Source organism: Eumetopias jubatus, unplaced genomic scaffold (genome assembly GCF_037043125.1).
Source record: "Eumetopias jubatus isolate StellerSeaLion01/CBP00866 unplaced genomic scaffold, mEumJub1_p1.0 scaffold_10, whole genome shotgun sequence".
Lineage (NCBI taxonomy): Eukaryota > Metazoa > Chordata > Mammalia > Carnivora > Otariidae > Eumetopias > Eumetopias jubatus.
The window spans coordinates 30,895,001-30,915,659 of NW_028274816.1; the positions used below are offsets into that span (position 1 = coordinate 30,895,001).

The window sequence follows — 20,659 nt, forward strand, 5'->3', positions numbered from 1 at the left end:
TTCTCTTGTTTTATTTGCTTGATTTCCTTGCATATTTATTGAGGCTCTTACCTACCAGAGATATCGGGTAAGAACCAAGTATAGGTATTTTATAAATATGGGAGACAGTTATATACATATTTTATATCTCTGAATTATTGATAGATAGCATGTCCCCAAAGTGTAGCCAAAGTCTAGGAAACAGGCAGCCAAGAAAAAATAGTCTGTTTTAGGTACCATCTCTCAGCTGATGTTAAGCAGTTTACATTTTTCTCTAATTTTTACCACTATCAAACAAGGTGGGTACAGTCTTTCCCTTTAATCATTATTCTCATTGTGAGTTTGAGTGGCTGATTATTTTTTTCCAGTGTGTTACCATAAACAAGCATTTTTTTTTTTTTTTAAGTTTGTCCGTATACCACCTAAACTCCCCTTGACTTTTACTGTTGGTGTGCACACTGCATCTTGGGCAGTTGAGGTCTTGGTGGACTGCTGGAGAGTCTGGAACCTTCGCTGGGCTGGAGATAGCTGTATGAGAGAATGGCTGTGTTCTAGCTTATGCTGCCATCCGGGAGTTCAAAATAAGCCAGCCCTAGCGATCTGAGCAGAGATCCACCTTGGAATTCTACAGTAATTTTTTCCTCCCCCTTTTCTGGAAGAAAAAGAAAACCTAATACTTAGTAAGTCTGAGAAACAGTTGTCTTTGGGACTTTGGGTCCTTAGGCCCTTTCTGTTGAATTTCATATTATTTCCACATAGTATGAATTCCCACAGCTCGCTTGAGAAATGCCCCAGATGGTGTGACATTCCGTTTCAAGGAGGAATTGAAAAGTATTTTCCTTTACATAACATTACACTTAGCTCAGTCTTTTGCTGTGTCTGAGATGGAATCCCCCACAGCCACAATTGTGTTAATGTTCCGCAGGGTGTTTATTTAGCCTGTAAAGGTCTGTCTCGTTTTCTGGAGCATGTTATGATTCAGTTTACAAATCCTCACTGTAATTCAATCCCATGATGGTTGCTACTGCTCTTCATAGATTGTTTCGAAGCACCTTCTCTGTGCTCAGGTTTGACATTATGTATGGTTCTTAGGTTGCTTGGATCATAACGGACTGGTCTTGTCCTCAAAGCATAAATAACTCAGTCTTCATGGATCAGCTAGAACCAATCCACTTTTCCCCTGCTTCTTTTGTCATATTTTAGGTAATAATAAATTGTAAAACATGGCTACGGAATGTGATTTGCAAACCAAATGTCACTGGGAAAATAGCATTGATTCAGTGCATTAATTCCTTTCATTCCTGATGTACAAAAGGCTTACTTCTTACTGCATGCAAACAAAGGCTGGGCAAACAAAGACTTCTTTCCTAGGGACATTGATTGTAGTCTCCTGGTGAAGATAACAGATGGATTGTGTCACAAAGAGTTAAGCAATGTAGGAATGGACACACCCCAGGCAGAATTGAAGCCCCAGCCTCCTGGGAGATGCTACAGCTCAGAAGCTGCTGTTCTGTTTACAATAAACTCTTACGGAATGCTAGGGTTGGGTCATTGCCAGTTACTGATGAGCATTCAAAATAGTTGGCAGGGTTAAGAATGGCAATTGATGTTTGTGGAGGAAACCGACAGGATCCTGGCCCTTGAGGGGTCGGTGTCAGTAGGAGACTGGTGTCTTGGCAGGGACCTGTAGGTCAGGGAACATGGGAAACAGCTGGATCTCCTGTCCCATGCATTTGTCTAGTGGTCATAGGTCGAAGGACCTTGTGTCCTTTGGTTATATCTGTCTTTCTGTCAATCACACTGTTGTCAACCTTGTAAAAGGTCCAGGGAAAGTGTCTAGGAATTTCAGAAGAGGGAGATAGTACCCATCTTCCAGATGAGGAGCAAGGATTCTTCAAGCAGGAAGGGTCATGAGTAGTCCTTGGGGGACGGGGTGGGTTGTGATGTGTAGAAGGTGCAGCTGAGACAGAGTGAGGGACCCCCTTAGGTCCATCTAAGGGGACAAGTAGAGTGAGGCCAGAAAGCCTTGTGTGTCCGTGTGTCAGCAAGGATCAGAAAGTCCTGTGATACCAACATCCCTAATTGCTCTGTGGTCTAGGAACCTGCACACATTCCGTCACCCTGGCTGAGAGCCAGGTTGGAGATGGGCGGAAGTGCTGGCATTTTATTCGAGTTTAATTTCTTAACGTCATCATCAGACTGCTGCTGCTTGTGGAAGTTCAGGGTGTGGGGTGCCATTCACATTGCCCACTATCTGTGTTCAAGCCCCTGGCTCCACACAGCAAGCCTTCCTTATTCCCTGGTTGTAAAGCCTCTGTGTTTTCCTGGCTAAGAAGAGATTTTGGTGGCAGATATTCCTAGATTTCAGTTCTGGGTTCTTCACCTACTTGGCAAGAAACATTTTGATCCTTAGCGTTTTCCTCTGTAAAATGGTAATGATGCCATCTACCTTATGGGTTGCCATGATTATTAAAATAGTATATCGACATGCCAAGAACTACCAGCAATGTTTCCTCAGACTGACATCATATGACTGTCCCAGGCAAGGAACAAGTCTAGGCCTCTCTCTCGGTTCATGTTTACTAGACCCCTGTGTTCAAATAGGTGCTTATTGAACATTCTCATATTTTTAGAGGATGACAACACTGTGGAACTGCACCCCTGCTGTTATAACACTTATACATAGAACATAAAATTTCATAGGAAAGGATTTTTGTGATTGGTCAGGACTTCCAGGGAGTTCTTGCCGCAATGAGGTTCATTGAGATGAGATGCTAAGAGATGCTAAATGCCGTACACATTCAGAGGAGGAGCCGTTCTTACGGGTGCAGTGGTCCAGGAAGGTTCCACAGGGGTTTGAGCTGGCTTTTGAAAGGACGGGGGGACAGTCAGCATGGGTGCTGTAGACATGGGCCAAGTATTCTCTTGTCTCTACACTGTTAACGTTGACCTGTTCTCTCTGCAAGTAGATCTTAACATGTTTCTTCTCAGTTGTTTGCTGTGACCCAGGGCAAGGTACATCATAAATAGTCCACGCATAGTTTACTTGACTTCAGTCAGATTTAACGGTTTTGTATTCATCACCTGTCAGGCATATGGTGCTCTGCAAGTTGGTCCAGAGATGCGGAGATGAATAGGCACAACTCCCGTGGACCCACTAGGTGCGGTCAGCACACAAATATGCCAGTCCCTTATCCTGGGTCTGTGATTTGGGCCTTTGGAAGCACACAAAGCACTCTTGTGTTTCTACGTTTCTTTTCAGTTGCATTTTCCATACAGTAAAATTCACCTTCTAATAATAGAGTTCGGTAAGTTCTGACAAACACACAGCCATGAATCACCATAGTCAAGATACAGAGCAGTTCCCTTACCCCCCAAATTTCCCCTGTGCCTTTTTGTAGTCATTCCCACCTCTGCACGCAGCCCCTGGCAACCATTGGTTTTTTTTCTGTCTCTAGAGTTTTGCCTTTTCCAGAATGTTACATAAATACATGTATTCCATATGTAGCTTTTTGTGTTTGGTTTCTCTCACATAGCATGATGCACATATTAGTTATCTGTTGGTGTTAAGTTACTCCCAAAAGTTAGTGACTTAAAAGAGCGAATGTTTATTACCTGACTCTGTTAGTTTTCTATTGCTGTTGTAATAAATAACACATGTGTACTGGCTTCAAACAACATGTATTCAGGGTGCAGGAATATATATTCCTATCAGCTTCATATAACATAATAACAACATAATATTATAAATAAATCTAATTTCATTGGTAGGCCATATTTTAACTATTGCTACTAGAGGATTTTAACATGTTAAATCTTGTACTGGTTATTTGTAATCTAGTTTTATCAATTTTTAAATACCTTCATCAGTGTTTTTGTTAGACTCTCAGAATGTGTTTAATGGGACCCCCAGGATTCATGATAGGTCAAATAAGGGAGCAAGTAGAGGTAGCAAGACCAGGCCTGGGCTGTTGCAGTGGCCAGAGCTAAAGGCAACAGGTTATGGAGTGCTGGTGGTTGTCTTAGCTTGAGTTCCCCAGAAATCAGGCCTGGTAGAGGGACGTATTTATTGGGGGAGTATTCTCAGAAGAAGGTAGGAGGGAAACAGATTGTGTTTAACTCGAGACTAGCTTCAGCCTGATGCCACAGGTTCCTGGAGAAGGACTTATACCAGAGTTGTCCTCCTTGTTAGCAGAGCAGCTGGGTCTGGGGCATGACTTTCCAGATGTGATGGTGCCCATCAGTCAAGGACAATTTTCTGGAGATGTCTGCTCTCAGCCATGGTGAAGGGATACACCGGACCCATAATTGAGATCTAGACAGGACATCTTAATGCTCATTCCATTGGAAATGTAGGGGACTGGAAAAGCATTAATAGTCTCTAGAGATGTTGGTAATGACTAGTCATAGAGACTAAGGGAGAAGAGGGAGTAGCAAATGTTTCCTAAGAGTTACTTATTAGGGGGCCAGTTAGAGAGTATCATCACCCACTAGTAATAAGGACATCAGGAAGTGGAAAGATGAAGATGAAAAGTTCAGATTTGGGGTGGGTATGAATGAGATTCTGGAACCTGGGAGGAATATGGGGGCTGGAGCTGTGGGTGTGAAGTTCATCTTTATAGACATGTTGTTTGGAGTCCCTGGCTGGGAGAGGAAGGGCTGGAAGAGACAGAAGATGGGGCAGTGGCAACATTAGGAGGAGGTCCATTGCGACAGAGAAGTCTGGTTTCAAGAGAGGGGAGGTTGTTGGGTTTCTTGATTGGGAAGCCATAGCTCTCCAGGTGGCTTTGAGAGAATCTGGAGGGTCATGGGAAAGAAGTCACTCAGCTTGGTGATAAGAAGTGGGTTTGGGGCAAGGAATGGAGACAAATATTTCAAAACTGTAGTCCACAAATGGGAAGAGAAAGGCTAGTGCCAGTTGAAAGAGCCCCAATGTCATATAGATGTTTTTCTCTTTCTGGCCTTCTCTCTCCTGTCTGTCCTCCTTCCTTTCGGTTTCTTTTTTCCACTTTCCCCATTTTCCCTTTGTAGATGGTAAAAAAAAATCTGATTAGCCTGAAGGCAGCAGGATTGAGCCCGTGGAGCATTAGCTACTGGAAAGGCTAGAAAGAGAGGGAGAGAGAGGGATAGTCAATGGGTGAGATGCTGGAAGAGTTGTACACCTGAAACAAATACAGTGTGGTATGTCAGTTATATCTGCATTTAAAAGGAAAAAAACAAACAAACAAAACAGAACCGGAGGGAGTGAGAGGAAAACTTAAGAGATCAGCTATCTGAAAGCCTTTGCACTAGGACCTCCTTCCGTTTAGCGTCCCCATCTGGCGCTCTTTCGGTAGGAAGATCACTTAAGGCTACTTTGGCTGGCTCAAAAGCTTGGCCCATCATTGCTTCCATGGATGAGCAGGAGCACTCTCCCCTGCTAAATAACAGGATCACCACTCTCCTTAGTATTGAACAGTTGTTCTCTGGCCCAAAAGAATATGTTGGCCCCACTGGGCCCGGAGCATCATCCCCATCAGGCCCAGAGAAAGCCAGGGTCCCCTCTCGCTCTGGGTAGATTAGAACTGCAGAGAAGCAGCACACCCATTTTCGTTGGGATCTTCTATACATTGAAGACCCCCCCTGTCCTCGCTCACTCACAGACCAGAATCCACCAAAGAAGAAAAAAAAAAATCAGGCCCAGAGAGTGCTGACTAATAGCCTCAGCTTTGGAATTGGAATGATACTATTTTTGTTTCCATTCTGTCTTTATAGTTTGAACTTTCCTTTTGGTAGTCTGTAAATATTCATCATCTCAGAGTCTTTTGAATTGCAATGGCTTTTAGTCAAAACTGAGCAAAATGTGCCATTTGAATAATAAAAACCTCATTAAAGTGAGGCAAAAGAAATTCTTTTCCTTTTGTCCAAGCCAATTAACTGTCTTTACAATTAAAAAAACGTCTAACACTTTATAGTTTCATATTCCATAAGCCTGTTTTTTAATTAATGGAGGTGACAGGTTTTAGGTACAGGGTACATATTTTGCCTCTGGTGTTGTGCAGTTAACATTAATGAAAGGTATTAAAATTTGGTGAAAGAGCAGAGGATTTCCCATGTCCTCTGTGGATTCATGCCTCCAGGCTGAGGTCTTTGGTAACAAGTTTCTTGATGTGTTTTGCATTTCCTTGAGAAAATGTATAGGCAGGGATAAAAGTAATTAGAGGAGGCCACGTTGTTAATAAGAGGTGTGGTGTCAGAATTCCAAATGCCCAGGCCTATCCTAAAGACACGGAAACACTGCAAAAATCAACTTTGAAGAGTTGTGTTTTCTCCTGTGGATAGAAGGGAAGGGTATAGAGACAAAGGAAGTAACTGATTTAACCTGGCATGTACCTTGCACAGTGCTGGGATTTTACTCATCACAGCCTTGGGAGGGGTGTAAGCTGCTGTTCTAAGTTCACAGGGAGCAGAGACAGGTTTACAGACGTTAACTAACGGGGCACAAGTCAGGTAAGTATAGTGACATGACTGAGGTAGAATTTCTGTCAACACTTGTCTCTACCCACTTAAGGGAGCTTATCTAAGAAAGAAGGTATTGTGCAGTAGCTTTGAACTCACCTGATCTTCTTATTTTGTTTTGTTCTTAATCATTTGCTTCTTTATTTTAGCTGTTTCTGATTCTTATTCAGACCATAGGATGTTTGTTTCTAATCTCTTGTTTTCTTGCTTGTAAAATGTTGATAATAATACATATCACTTAAGTTTCTTATGTACACAAAGCTATTAATAAATGCGTAATCCCCATTTATCACTCAAAGGAAAAAAAAAGTATCAACAACTCTGAAAAAGTGAACCAAGTATTCGAGATGAAAACTGAAAGGAGCTCACATATAATTCATATATTCACTTGGCCCTTTTCCCCTTTCTCTCTCAAAGTTTTTTTCCAGTGGTCTTGCCTTGCTACAAAATATGGGTTATTTTGGTTATAAATGAGTAGATTCTGTTTTGATTTGAAATAGGCTCTGATGAATGTTCTAGGTAGACCAGATGCCTCAAAGCATTTTTTGTCCACCTCTTCAGAGTAACTGGATTGTTGGGGGACTGTGCATTGACAACTGGGGGGACCATAAGTGGAAAACAGGTGATCCCAACCAAACACAGCTGACCTCAGCCACATCAGCACTTTTAGGTCTTAGGTAGGTGATGAATTGGAGCTTTATCAGGCAACAGAACAAATAAGATAGTTTCTCAATGAGACCTAGTGGCAATGAGATTTACATAAATACTTTTTAAAAAACAGTGAGTTAATTCTTTTTTCCTCTAGTGATAAATTAATTCATGCTTTCTACCACGCATTTATTATGAATTCTTAATGAAATTAGTATCGAGATCATTAATAATATCATTAATATTATGAATAATTAATGAAATAATACCGATTCCTAGCAAACTCTAAGAAAAAATGAATAGGAGAGAAAACTTTTCAACTCACTGTGTAAGGCCAGTATTAGTCTGATTTGAAAACCAAATAAAGACATCACAAGAAAATTACAGACCAGTATCACTTAGGAATAAAGATGTATACATCTTCAACAACATATTAGCAAACCAAAAGCAGCAATATATAAAAGGGATTATACACTATGGCAAGATGTGATTTATCCAAGGAATTCTAGGTGGCTTAACATCTGAAAGTCAGTGTAATATACCATATCAGTAAAATAAAGGATATGCCATTGGACACAGGAAGAGCATTTGAAAAAGTCCAACACCCTTTCGTGATAAAAACACACAACAAACTTGGAGTAAAAGGACATTTCCTCAGCCTGATAAAGGGCTTCTAAAAAAAAAAAAAACCCACACCTAACCTTCTACTTAATGCTAAAATATTGAATGCTTTCCCTTTAAGATCAGGAAACAAAACAAGGATATTAAATCTTACCACTTCCATTCAATAGTGTGCTGGAAATGCTAGTCAGAGTAATTGGGGGTGGGAAGGAGATGTTCCAGTTGGAAAGGAAAAAGTAAAACTATCTTTATTTGCAGGCAAAATGACCTTAAGTGTAGAAAATACTAAGAAAGCCACTTAAAAAAACAACTAAATCTAATAGATAATTTCAGCAAGGTTGGGGGATAAAAAGTCAATATGCAAAAATCAATTGTATTTCTATACACTAGTAATGAATAATTCCCAAATCAAATTAAGAAATCAGTTCTGTATGCCATAGCATCAGAAAGAATAAAATACTTATGAATACATTTAATGAAAGATGTGATAAATTTGTATTTTGAAAGCTATATAATATTTAAGAAGGAGATTAAAGAAGACCTAAATGGATATAAAGACATCCCATGTTCATGGATCAAGAGGCGTAATATTGTTAAGAAGACAGTATTCTCAAAATTAATCTGCAATTTTTTTAAAAAGGTTTTATTCATTTTAGAAATAGAAAGCACAAGGGGGGGATGGGCAAAGGGAGAGGGAGAAGCAAACTCCCCACTGAGCAGGGAGCCCGCCTCAGGGCTCAGTCCCATGATCCTGAGATCATGACCTGAGCTGAAGGCAGAGGCTTATCTGACTGAGCCACCCAGGCACCCTGATCTGCAAATTTAATGTAAACTTTATCAAAATTGCTGTTGGCTTTTTTTGCAGAAATTGAAAGCTGACTCTAAACTTTATATATGTGCATGCAGGGCTCCTGACTAGCCAGCCCAAGCTTGAGAAGGAACAACATTGAATTACTCACTTCCCATTTTAAAAATTTATTGCAAAGCTTTACTAATAAAGACTATAGTACTACCATAATAATGGAATAGAATTGAGAGTCCCAAAATAAACTCTTTCAGTTGGTCAATTGATTTACATCAAGGGTGCCAAGATCATTCAATGTGGGGAAGAATAGTCTTTTTAACAAACAAAGCTAGGGTGCTTGGGTGGCTCAGTGGTTAAGCGTCTGCCTTTGGCTCAGATCATGGTCCCAGGGTCCTGGGATTGAGCCCCGCATTGGGCTCCCTGCTTCGCGGGAAGCCTGCTTCTCCCTCTCCCACTCCTCCTGCTTGTGTTCCCTCTCTTGCTGTGTCTCTCTGTGAAATAAATAAATAAATAAATAAATAAATAAATAAATAAATAAATAACTTAAAAAAAAAAAAACCAACAAAGCTACAACAGTTGTAATACCTGAATGCCAAAAAATGAAGTTAGATCTCTTGCATTCACCTTACTTCTGTGTTAGCTTACAGTGGATCATAGATCTAAATGTAGGAGCTAAAACTAAAACTCTTAGAAGATAGAAGTGTATCCTTGTGATGTTGCGTTAGGCAGTGGTTTCTTAGATAGGGCCCCAAAAGCACAAGTGACAAAAGAAAAAAAATATATACAACTTGCATTTCATCAAAATTAAAACTCAGAAAGAAGATAATTTAAGACATTTTGGGGTTCCACCCACCTCTAGAGACAACTATTATTCACATTTTTGTGTACCTTTCATTAATATTTTCTGTGTTATGTGATCATACAATATTACATATTTTGTTCTATAACATGCATGTTTTACAGGGTCAAAAGATGTATCATTTTAATGGCTGCATAGTATGCATATATTCAGATTCATTTAATGATTTCCCAATTTTATATTTCATTTATTTTGTAATATTTTGATTTTATAATGTAATTACAAACACTATGGATAGCCTTTAATGTATGCCTTTTTACAATTCTTGTTAGCACCTTAGGATGATTTCCCACAAGTACCATTTCTTTATGAGGATTTAGGATTTTGATTCACATGAAAGGCTTACTTTTACTTTTTAAAATTTTATTATGAAACAAATTAAATATATTCAAAATAGGAGAAAATATTATAATAGACCTCCACTTACCCATCCCTGGGCTCCCTTGTTTCTAAAGTGTAGATATAATTTGACCTCTGGGAGGAATATATTCAAACAATGTGTGCCTGTCTCTTTAAACAGAGAGTTTCCCCCTTGATCCATTTACTTAGAACCTATTAAATGCTGGTTCCTGTGTTGGTCTTTATACAACCTGTATTCTCTTTTATTTCTTACATATTTCTTACATTATTTCTTACATATCTCTCTTTATTTCTTACAAATACCTTAAGGGTTATTTTGATTTTTTAGGTGAAGAAGCTAAGAATTGGATAAACTAAGATGCACATATAAAATTAGGTTTTAGAATCTGGGTTCCATCCAGGGTGACCAGTTTGCCCAGGGTGGTCCCAGTTTGAGCACTGAAAGTCCTGTATCCTGGGGAACTCCTGGTGCCCTGCAGCTCGTCACAGTCTAAGCCCTTCTCCAGCAGCATGGCTCATGCTTTGACATCCCATTTCCAACTGATGAATCTTGAAGACAGGGAAGAGTTGATTATTTCTGTCAGAACATGGGTTATTCTTGGTTTTGGTGTTTATGTCTGCACAGTGTTGGATGTTTTATTTTTCAGATCTCTTCACGTGCTTGTGTGCAATGCAGCGGCTTTTGCTCTGCCCTGGAGCCTCACCAAAGATGGCCTGGAGACCACCTTCCAGGTGAATCACCTGGGGCACTTCTACCTTGTCCAGCTCCTTCAGGATGTCCTGTGCCGCTCAGCTCCTGCCCGAGTAGTTGTGGTCTCGTCTGAGTCCCATAGGTGGGTTAGCATCTGATGTTTTTTTCCATCTGGCCCCTTCCTTGTGTCAGCCAGTATCTTCCCGAGGCTCCCTTTCCCAAAAATACTTTTCAGTGATGCTCCTCTGGAAAGTGTGGGTGCACTCAATCTGGCTTCCTTAATTTTCCGAGGTCTTTCTCTTGTTTTGAGATTGTGGAGGATTATTTGGGGGGTTTTGTCTACAGCAATGTAGATGGTTTTTACAACTATACTTCAAGCTCCTCATTGATTTTGCTTCGAGATGGAATAATAATTGATTAAATCTGAATGCCTGACCTTTATCGATTTGTCATTCAACAACTTCAACACCTCACCAAGAAGAATGTGCAGTTATTCTAGCAGGAGAAACAATGCAATTAAAGACTGTGAGATGAAATCCAATTGTTTTATAATGAGAAATTAGGGAATTCAATGCAGACATTAGCTGAGTAATTGTAGAAAGGGAAAGTACTGTAGTTAGAACATATTAGAAATCTGGCCATGCCTCTTTTGGTTAAAATTTCAATTAAAACATCAGATGGCACTTCTCTTCTATTACCATTAGGAGAATATCCAATTGACTGAAAAGGCGTTTGAAAATTTCATCGTATTTTTAGCATATTTGTTTCTGGGGTTGGATAAACAACTATTTGTCTAAAGAGAAGTAGTCGGAGAAGACAAAGGACTTCCCGGGTGAGGCTAGATTTAATGCATGTTAGGGAGATTTTCCTGGTGTGGTTGGGAGCTTTCACTCTTTGCAAAGTAGCTGGAAAAAAATAATGTGCAAGGGTCTGTTTTTTTCCCCTTCTTCTCCGTCTTAAGTCCTGAAATGTTTTAGTGACCCAGAATGAAGCTTATTTTTTTAATCATGCTTCCATAAAATGTAACCCCTGGGACTTGGAATAGAGAGACCAGCCAAGGGTTAGCTTGAACCCTTTATCACTCCCAAACACAGGGGCTTATGGTATAAGTGACACATTGCAGATAGATTTACTTTTACCATTTTAAATTTATGATGGCTGAAATGAAAGGAAATGCCCGTAATAATCCTCCCCTGTGTTAAAAGACATGAAACATCTAGTAATTAGGTGGTAACAAAATCTGGACATCCTTATCTTTGCAAATCACACCAGGTTTGTGTGGGGAAAAAAAAAAGTGGAGTGGTCCTGCTCAGGAGTGAGGGAGGCTACTGTGGGGGCCGGCACAGGAGAGCAAGCTCCGGAAATAAATCTGCCAGCCGCGATCGTTTGCCAGATGTGGAGGGCACCACGGGATATGTTTAAATGAGTTGGTATTTAATGGGAGATTATGTTGAATTGTCAGCTGCTTGCTTCCCTTTGTAAATCTGTATCTCAGATGGTATTTCATGTGACGTCTTTGTTCTCTTCTTAACTGCCGCCTAATTTGAGCCTACCTTGGAGATCTGAATCTTAATTTCATGGAACAGACGAATTGGAAGGAATGGCCTTGGTCTCCTGAATTAGACCCATTTTGTTTACAGACAAGGACTTCCTGAAATGTCTTATCAGGCCCACTCCTGTCTGCTGATTGGCACTGGTTTTTCTGGTCATCCTTGGCACCTGTTAGGGGTTATTTTTACAAAATGCTAATTCCCCCAGCTGGTTTGTTTATGACCCTTGTGTTGCCCTCCTGTGGTGCCCGAAACAACAGTGTGAGTACTGGGTGCACAGTCCTGGGAAAACACTTGCTCACTGTTCAAGGACCCAGAGCCCTAAACCATGTTGTAAAAGGGAAGTGTTGATATCTAATTACCTCCATAAACCTTGGCAGAATCTTTTCGCTGGAGTCAAGACCCCCTGTTAGGGGAAAAATAAAGTCCTATGTTTGCAGAAAAATATTATACCAGACTGCCCTCAGGCAAAATATTTATTAGCCTTCCCGTGTCTTCATTGTATTTTAGTTACTTATCTGGATTCTGAGCAAGTGAATGGAGTTTCTGCATACCCAAAATACATCATATTAAAATGAGAACTCTACTTCCTTGCTGTGAAAAATTTTCAGACAACAGTTAAAATAGAATGAAAAGAGCGGAGGGCTGGCTGTACAACTCTGAATGGCTGCAGCTGTGTTGAGTGCCAAGTTGCTACACACACACACACACACATACACACACACACACACGCACGTACAGCTTCTGACGCAAATTCAGTCTTATTCTTTGAACATACTAGCTTTTGTCTACATAGAATCCAGCCTAATTATTTTTGTTTGGTAATTTAAAAATCCTTGGTTAAAAAAAATAAAGGAGCAGTATATATAGAAATATAAGATACAGGTCCTCACAAACAGCAAATGTTAATGTCCAGAGAGCAAATGTTCACGTTTTACTGTATTGGTAAGAGGATAATTCTATTAAGACATTATTGTGTGGCTTTGTCAATTTTTCAACTTGAAAATAGGGTAAGCAGCCTTTGAAGAGTTGTTTTACTGCCTCTTGAGCTGAGAGGTGAACATGGTCGTTTTTCAGGAAGCCTGCCCTGGTTCAGAGGAATCAGAAAGCTTGCCCACCCTTCTCGTTTCCCAGAGGACTGTCAATACAAGCTAATCAGACCTTAAAAATGGGTCTGCTGCTCAGGAGATCAGCAGGGCAGGAAGTCAGGGGTCTGCTTATGGAGGGGGGCTGCTTGCACAGGGTGGGCCTGCCTTATAGTAGCTGTGCTTCTCCATCCTGAGAACTTACTTCAACTGGGTTCCATCTAATTTCTCATCATGGGGTGTTTGTGTGCGTGTGTGTGTGTGTGTGTGTGTGTGTGTGTGTTTCACCTTATTTCTAGATTAAGGACTAGGAATGATTTCCTTTCTCCCTCTTAACTTCCCCGGTGTTCCCCGTCATGAGATACTTCTGTGTTGTCCTTAAAAACCAAAGCAGGGAATTCATTCTAAGCTTTAGCCACAGACATATTGATGAAGAACCTAGAGGACCTGAAGCTTGTGCTAAATTCTGCCTTTGGAACAAGGCTCAAAACAAAGCTTTTTGTAATAAGGGAAACTTGGCTTAGTTTGGAATTCTGAACCCACGACCAAACTTTAATTCTCTAATCCTGTATTTAGTCTCTGTTCTGTGTCAGGCACTGTGGTAGGCAATATGCAAGGAGCTTACTGTCCACCTTCTAGAAATTCACAGTCCAGAGTTGGAAGCAGGTGAATAAATGGCTTGCAGTCTGGTGTGGTAAGGACAGAGGCACACTGTACAGATAAAAGGCAAAGATGGCATGATTTGCTTTGTTACTGATGTTGGGGTGGGGGCGGTGCGGGGTCATTGAACACTAGGGACATCGTGGCCTGGGTCCTGACGAGTGGGTACCTAATGGAAACATGTCTTTCCATCTGCTTTGCATGGCTTTTTTCTTTTTTTTTTTTTTATTACTATGTTAATCACCATACATTACATCATTAGTTTTTGATGTAGTGTTCCATGATTCATTGTTTGCGTATAACAGCCAGTGCTCCATGCAGAACATGCCCTCTTTAATATCCATCACCAGGCTAATGCATCCTCCACCCCTGTCCCCTCTAGAACCCTCAGTTTGTTTTTCAGAGTCTATTGTCTCTCATGGTTCATCTCCCCCTCCGATTCCCCCCCCTTCATTCTTCCTCTCCTGCTATCTTCTTTTTTTTTTTTTTTTAACATATAATGTATTATTTGTTTCACAGGTACAGATCTGTGATTCAACAGTCTTGCACAATTCACAGCGCTCACCATAGCACATACCCTCCCCATTGTCTATCCCCCAGCCACCCCATCCCTCCCACCCCCCACCACTCCAGCAAGCCTCAGTTTGTTTCCTGAGATTAAGAATTTGTCATATCAGTGAGATCATATGATACATGTCTTTCTCTGATTGATGTTTTTCGCTCAGCATCATACCCTCCAGTTCCATCCACATTGTTGCAAATGGCAAGATTTTATTCCTTTTGATGGCTGCATAATATTCCATTTTTTATATATACCACAGCTTCTTTATCCATTCATCTGTCGATGGGCATCTTGGCTCTTTCCACAGTTTGGCTATTGTGGACATTGCTGCTGTAAACATCGGGGTGCACAAACCCCTTCGGATCCCTACATTTGTTTCTTTGGGGTAAATACCCAGTAGTGCAATTGCTGGATCGTAGGGTAGCTCTATTTTCAACTTTGTGAGGAACCTCCATACTGTTTTCCAGAGTGGCTGCACCAGCTTGCATTCCCCCCAACAGTGTAGGAGGGTTCCCCTTTCTCCGCATCCCCGCCAACATCTGTCGTTTCCTGACTTGTTAATTCTAGCCATTCTGACTGGTGTGAGGTGATATCTCACTGAGGTTTTGATTTGGATTTCCCTGATGCTGAGCGATGTTGAGCACTTTTTCATGTGTCTGTTGGCCATTTGGATGTCTTCTTTGGAAAAATGTCTGTTCATGTCTTCTGCCCATTTCTTGATTGGATCATTTGTTCTTTGGGTGTTGAGTTTGATAAGTTCTTTATAGATTTTGGATACTAGCCCTTTATCTGATAGGTCATTCGCAGATATCTTCTCCCATTCTGTCGGTTGTCTTTTGGTTTTGTTGACTGTTTCTTTTGCTGTGCAAAAGCTGTTTATCTTGATGAGGTCCCAATGGTTCATTTTGCCCTTGCTTCCCTTTCCTTTGGTGATGTTTCTAGGAAGAAGTTGCTGTGGCTGAGGTCGAAGAGGTTGCTTGCATGGCTTCTTTCAATTTGTTCCCCATTGCCACACAAGAAATTGTGGGAATAAGCAGTTGGGGAGAGTTGCCTGGAAGAAATGGCACTCAAGCTGGGCTGGGCTAAACAAATATGCCAAGAATGGTTTCCAGCAAAGTTGATGGAAGAAGAGTGGAAAATGAGAGCAGGATGTTATTTTTATCCTGTACCATTTAGATGCTGCCTAGATCCTTGATGCTACTTTCTACTTAGAGTAGGTAGAATTTCTAAGACATCACCCATATATTGGATCATTGGGTTCTCAGCAGTCTCATTTTGTTATACCTTATTACTACTTGGAAATAAAGTTCAAAAATAATATAACATCCCTGCATAAATATATTTTAATTCAATATGCTAGCTTAACTGTAATGGGAAGAAAAATAAATGTGAAGCAAAATAGCATGTTTCTTGCTTGAGCAGGACTACAGGAAAGGTAAGTTATTAGATGTGTGTGTCCATGCATAAATCACCTGCATTGGGATACTCACAAATGCAGACTGTTAACAGGTGTGTGACATTGAAGACTCAAATACTACTAGCATGGAATCAAGCCTCACCTCCCCCCAAAACCCACGGAATCAGAAAGTGCATTCATTCTTCATTTGCATGGTTGTTATACTACATTCTTGGAAATGCAGTGGATGTTAAAACTATGCATATATGTACAACACAGCCAGGCTCTAGGATCAGCTAATTATACACAGGCTTTTCATCTGCGTGAATGTCCAGTGGGCCAATCTTCACTGAGCAAGACTCCGTCTGCATTGCAGGACATCTACCATTCCCGGCCCCCGCCGACAATCATTATAACCACCAGAAAAAGGCTCCCATAAATTTTTAAATTTCCCGCTAAGTTCCACTGCTTTGGATGATTAAGCTCAGAAGTCTGGGTCCTTCCTGTGGTTTGGGGAGTTGGAAACAGGCAGCCAACAATTAGTTTCAAGGTCTTGTTGCCATATTCGTGATAACATTTCTGGCCATCGTCTTTGTTGATGACTTCAGAGCAGCAATGTCATTTAACACCAGAAATTGGGTGTCACTGACTGAGTCTTGCAGAAGGGAGGTTTAATTTCCATTAAAACATGAATTTCATCTGTCCCTGTGATGCTTTTCCTTGGTCATAGCTCAACCTGAACTCATATTAAGGAACAACCAGATTATTCCATAATTTTCATTTTTCCTTTTGGTTCTGTTTCCACAGCAGTTACCCAGAGTACTCTCCTTATGTTTCCTTATTACTTCGTGCAAATGCCCAGAGTTAATTTAGTGAAGGAAACTATGAGGGGTCCCTAACAAGGCTGAGACCATCATCTAGAAAATTCTTTTTGTTACGATTTTTTTTCTTTTAGGGCAGTCACTACTTTGTTACTTAAGAGAGAGAGAGGGAGAGAGGATGAGAGAGAAAGAGAAAGAAAAGGAAAAAAAGGAAAGAACTAAACAGCTGGTATTTAATGACTCCGTCAGACCCAATTATAAAACACCAACTACTTACTTTGATTTGTGTGTATCCATGCCATGGGTATACTTAAAAACAGTAGACTCTGCCAGAACTCATTTTGGCTTTGTTTACATTTATCTTTTAAACGTATAAGACTATTGATGGCACCTCACCAAGGTTATAACCCCTTTATAATCATTAATTTTTAATCTGAAAAAGAGTCTTGGGGGCAGCAAGACTCATCTATATTTACTTGGATGCTCGAATGAAAATATACAGGACTCATGTGTTGGCTAGAACAACCCAGGAAAGCCCCGTCAGAGGTTAGGAATGTGGTATCTTTCTGCTTCCAAAAGCAGCAGCCCTTTATTTAAGATGCTTTTCCAATTTAATTTAATTATCCTTGAACTTCCTGTTGAAGGTTTTGAAAAATCCATGTTGGGTGGCAGGGCGCGGGGGTGGGGGGAGGGTATGGGAGTTTAGCATGTTATGATTGCCCCATTTCTGAGTTTGGGCCTTTATTTACTCTGTCTTTGGACCCACTTGGTTTATCATGTTAAATCACTATTGTTAGTTTTTAAGGGACACTGTTTCTGCGTTTGCACAATTGTGTTCTCAGTTGTCTCTGGTTTCCTCAGATTTCTAATTAAAAAAAAAAGCTAGTATCAGAAGTCAGAGATTGGCTGCTTCATGTCATATTTCTTTCTTCTTCTTCTTCTTCTTCTTTTTTTTTTTTTTTTAGATTCACAGATATTAATGATTCCTCGGGAAAACTGGACTTCAGCCGCCTTTCTCCTTCTAAAAATGACTATTGGGCCATGCTGGCTTACAACCGGTCCAAGCTCTGCAACATTCTCTTCTCCAACGAGCTCCATCGCCGCCTGTCCCCCCGTGGGGTCACGTCCAACGCTGTGCATCCTGGAAACATGATGTACTCCTCCATTCATCGCAACTGGTGGGTGTATACACTGCTGTTTACCTTGGCCCGGCCTTTCACCAAGTCCATGGTAAGTGAACGGCTTCTATCATCACAAACACCGTAAGTGCGCTCTTTATGGACACACGCATTTTCTTCAGCTTCTCGCCTCTTGTAGTGTTAAGTCTGGTCTTGACGGTGACATCCTCAGGCCCATCAGAGCCATTGGAAAGGGCTCTCGATCGCACTTCAGTTGACTTATATGGCATCTGTTTCTCTAAAGGCGTCTTGGAGGGCTGGATAGTCGATACGGTTTTCAGGTGTTTTGTTAAGGATGGATAAGTCTTGATGGAAATGGTTCTCTTTATTTTGATGCAATTGTTTTATTGCTATTATGCAGAAAGCATAGTATTTGATAATGGTGTTTTGGGTCAGTAGGTGAAAAACATGGATTTGTGACCACTGAATTAGCAGAAGTGATTCCTTTGTTTTCACTGAGAATCTGTATTTGATGTTCTAAATTCTTTAACAAGTGTAAACTTCACCTGGAGAAGCTTTCATTGGTTAGAAGTGCATTTTATTCTTTACCTCCCCAAGGTGAGTCCTTTTGGATGAAACACATTTCTGTGGTTAGATTTGGAAATATTTACAAAGATAAATAGAAAGTTTTTACATTTTTGATGGTTGTATAACAACCATATCTAGAGACTTCTTCCATGAAAACATTTTAATAGAAAGTCTTTTAAATGAACAATGCACATTTTACACTATATTTGGTATGGTATTTTTCTAAACCAGAGGCCTTTAAAGACACCCAGAATTAGTGCATACTACTACTGTTCTAGTTAGATGACTTAACATCTAATCCTCAGAAAGGCCCAGACACATTTTGGCCTTTATGAGTATCATGAGGTGAACTCATTATCTTAGGGAAATGATCCCATGGCCTCTGAATACAGTTTGTCTCCGCCAGTGGCCATTCCCACTTACTGTGGTGGGCTGAATACAGTTTGTCTCCGCCAGTGGCCATTCCCACTTACTGTGGTGGGTAAGGCATTTAACTAATCGTAGCCTGATTCCTCACAACTAAGATGGCAATAGGGCTTGGTGTGGGGTTTGACCATAACAGATACGACATTTATAATAATGGGTATAGAATTTCTGTCATGATTTTAATCTGACTATCCAGCATGGTGGCCACCTGCCGTATGTGGCTGTGGAGACCTTGAAAAGTGGCTAATACAGGTAAGAAACTGAATTTTTAATTTGATTTTACTTTAATTAATTTAGATTTATAATAATTTAGACTTAAATAGCTACACGTACCTAACGGCTTCCAGATTGGAAAGCACAGTTAAATAACGTGCCCGACATGGTGTCTGCGTGTAGTAGGTGTGCAGTATTCCTGTTAGGATGGTTGTTATTTTTTGTTGTTACATTACCTTTGGAGAGGACTATTCTCCAAAATGTCATTGTTTGTGTTGCATACAAGGGTCACAGAACTAAAGGAGTATGTAAACCGGGAGTCTGGTGGTGGTGTTTGGGTGGACCTCTGTCTCTGTCCCCAGAGGTCCAAAGAGAAAGTTATCAGCAAAGTAGGAAGGGTGTCCAGATGAAGAGAGCCTGGTCTTGAGCATGTATTTCTGGTTCTCCAGGAAGCCATAGTAGAATGAACTTTCACTGTTCTTGTCCCCAGGTAACTGAAAAACATCATCTTTTGTCTGCCACAAATGTACTTTTTTAGATAAGCATATAAAATATGAAGACTGTGAAATGTGTATATAGGTTTAGATTTTAGGAAATTTCTCTCTAATAGTATCTTTATATACTTAGGTATTTGGGGGTATTCTTAGCCATCAGAGTTGTATGACTCGGTTTATAAAGAGGCGGAATGGAAACTCACTTGTCAAATTCATAGCCAATCACTTCTTGTTCATAAACATTTCGGACTCTGCGCATGTGGGAGAGGCATCAGCATGACTGTAAACTGCGGGGTGGGTCCGTGTCACTGGCGGGGCAGACTGGGCTTACTGGAAAAGTCGCTCTGGTGTTTTATCCTTTTCTACGTGGCTTGACACTGTTTCTGTCAGGATAAGACATTTGTTTTGTGGACGCAGAGTACACTCCTACCTTTTTAACACCAGTTATTTTTTGAACATAAACCATATAGTTGCATCCCATTCTTACCCCCTGTGAAAGTTGGGATCCTAAATGCTCCTGAAGAAGCTTCGCCTGGATGCAGTACCCTCATCACCACTTGGCTGTCTGTGCTTCACAGCTCTGTCCGTGTTGCACAGCAGAAGTGTTTCCCTTGACACAAGTGTAGCTGGAGTACACGTCCCATTGCACAAGGTCAAAGAATCAAGAAGCACAGCCCAGCCTTGTGCTTGGAGGCTCTGCCTTTGCTTCTCCACCCGAGCTGGCTCCCTGAAGTATTAAACAATGGTATTCTAATATCAATGTCCCTGTTTTATTTGCTGTGACTTGCTGTGACTACGGTGATTTTAGTTACACTAATTAGGTCACCCTTCATGGAGTCAGGCTATTTTAAGTACCTCTTTAAGGAATATTGTTGCAGATCAGTAATTTTACAATTGGATGTTCTTGTGCAACTTTATTAAATGTAATCTGTCTTTTAAATGTTGCCCTTTTACAGTTATACATTTCTAATTGTTGCTGTAAATGCATTATCACTTTGAAATTAATTAATTTTTCCATTTTGGCTGCCTGCAGTATAATAATCACTAATGAGAAACTCATAGGGATTAATCTTAGCACAGCGACCCCTACTGGTAAATCTGTGTCTTTGGCACCTTGTCCCCTTGAGGTCTGGAGGTCAGGACAGGTGGATGAGGAGTCTGTGAGGGAAACGTTTGTCTCCCTTCCCACCAATTTTTGTAAAAATAAAAATAATACATACAAATGGGAATAGGATTTTTTTTTAAGAAAGCTTTACGCCCAGTGCGGGGCTTGAACTTACAACCC

General features: G+C 40.6%; 1 protein-coding gene across 1 annotated transcript in view; it reads left to right on the forward strand.

Annotated features, from left to right (window-relative positions):
• WWOX (WW domain containing oxidoreductase) overlaps positions 1-20,659 on the forward strand; it is a 922,682-nt gene that overhangs the window by 258,636 nt on the left and 643,387 nt on the right. Inside the window, exons 7-8 of the mRNA XM_028096534.2 lie at positions 10,418-10,603; positions 17,501-17,765. Of these exons, the coding sequence (XP_027952335.1) occupies positions 10,418-10,603; positions 17,501-17,765 (451 nt within the window). The remainder of the gene's footprint in view (positions 1-10,417; positions 10,604-17,500; positions 17,766-20,659) is intronic.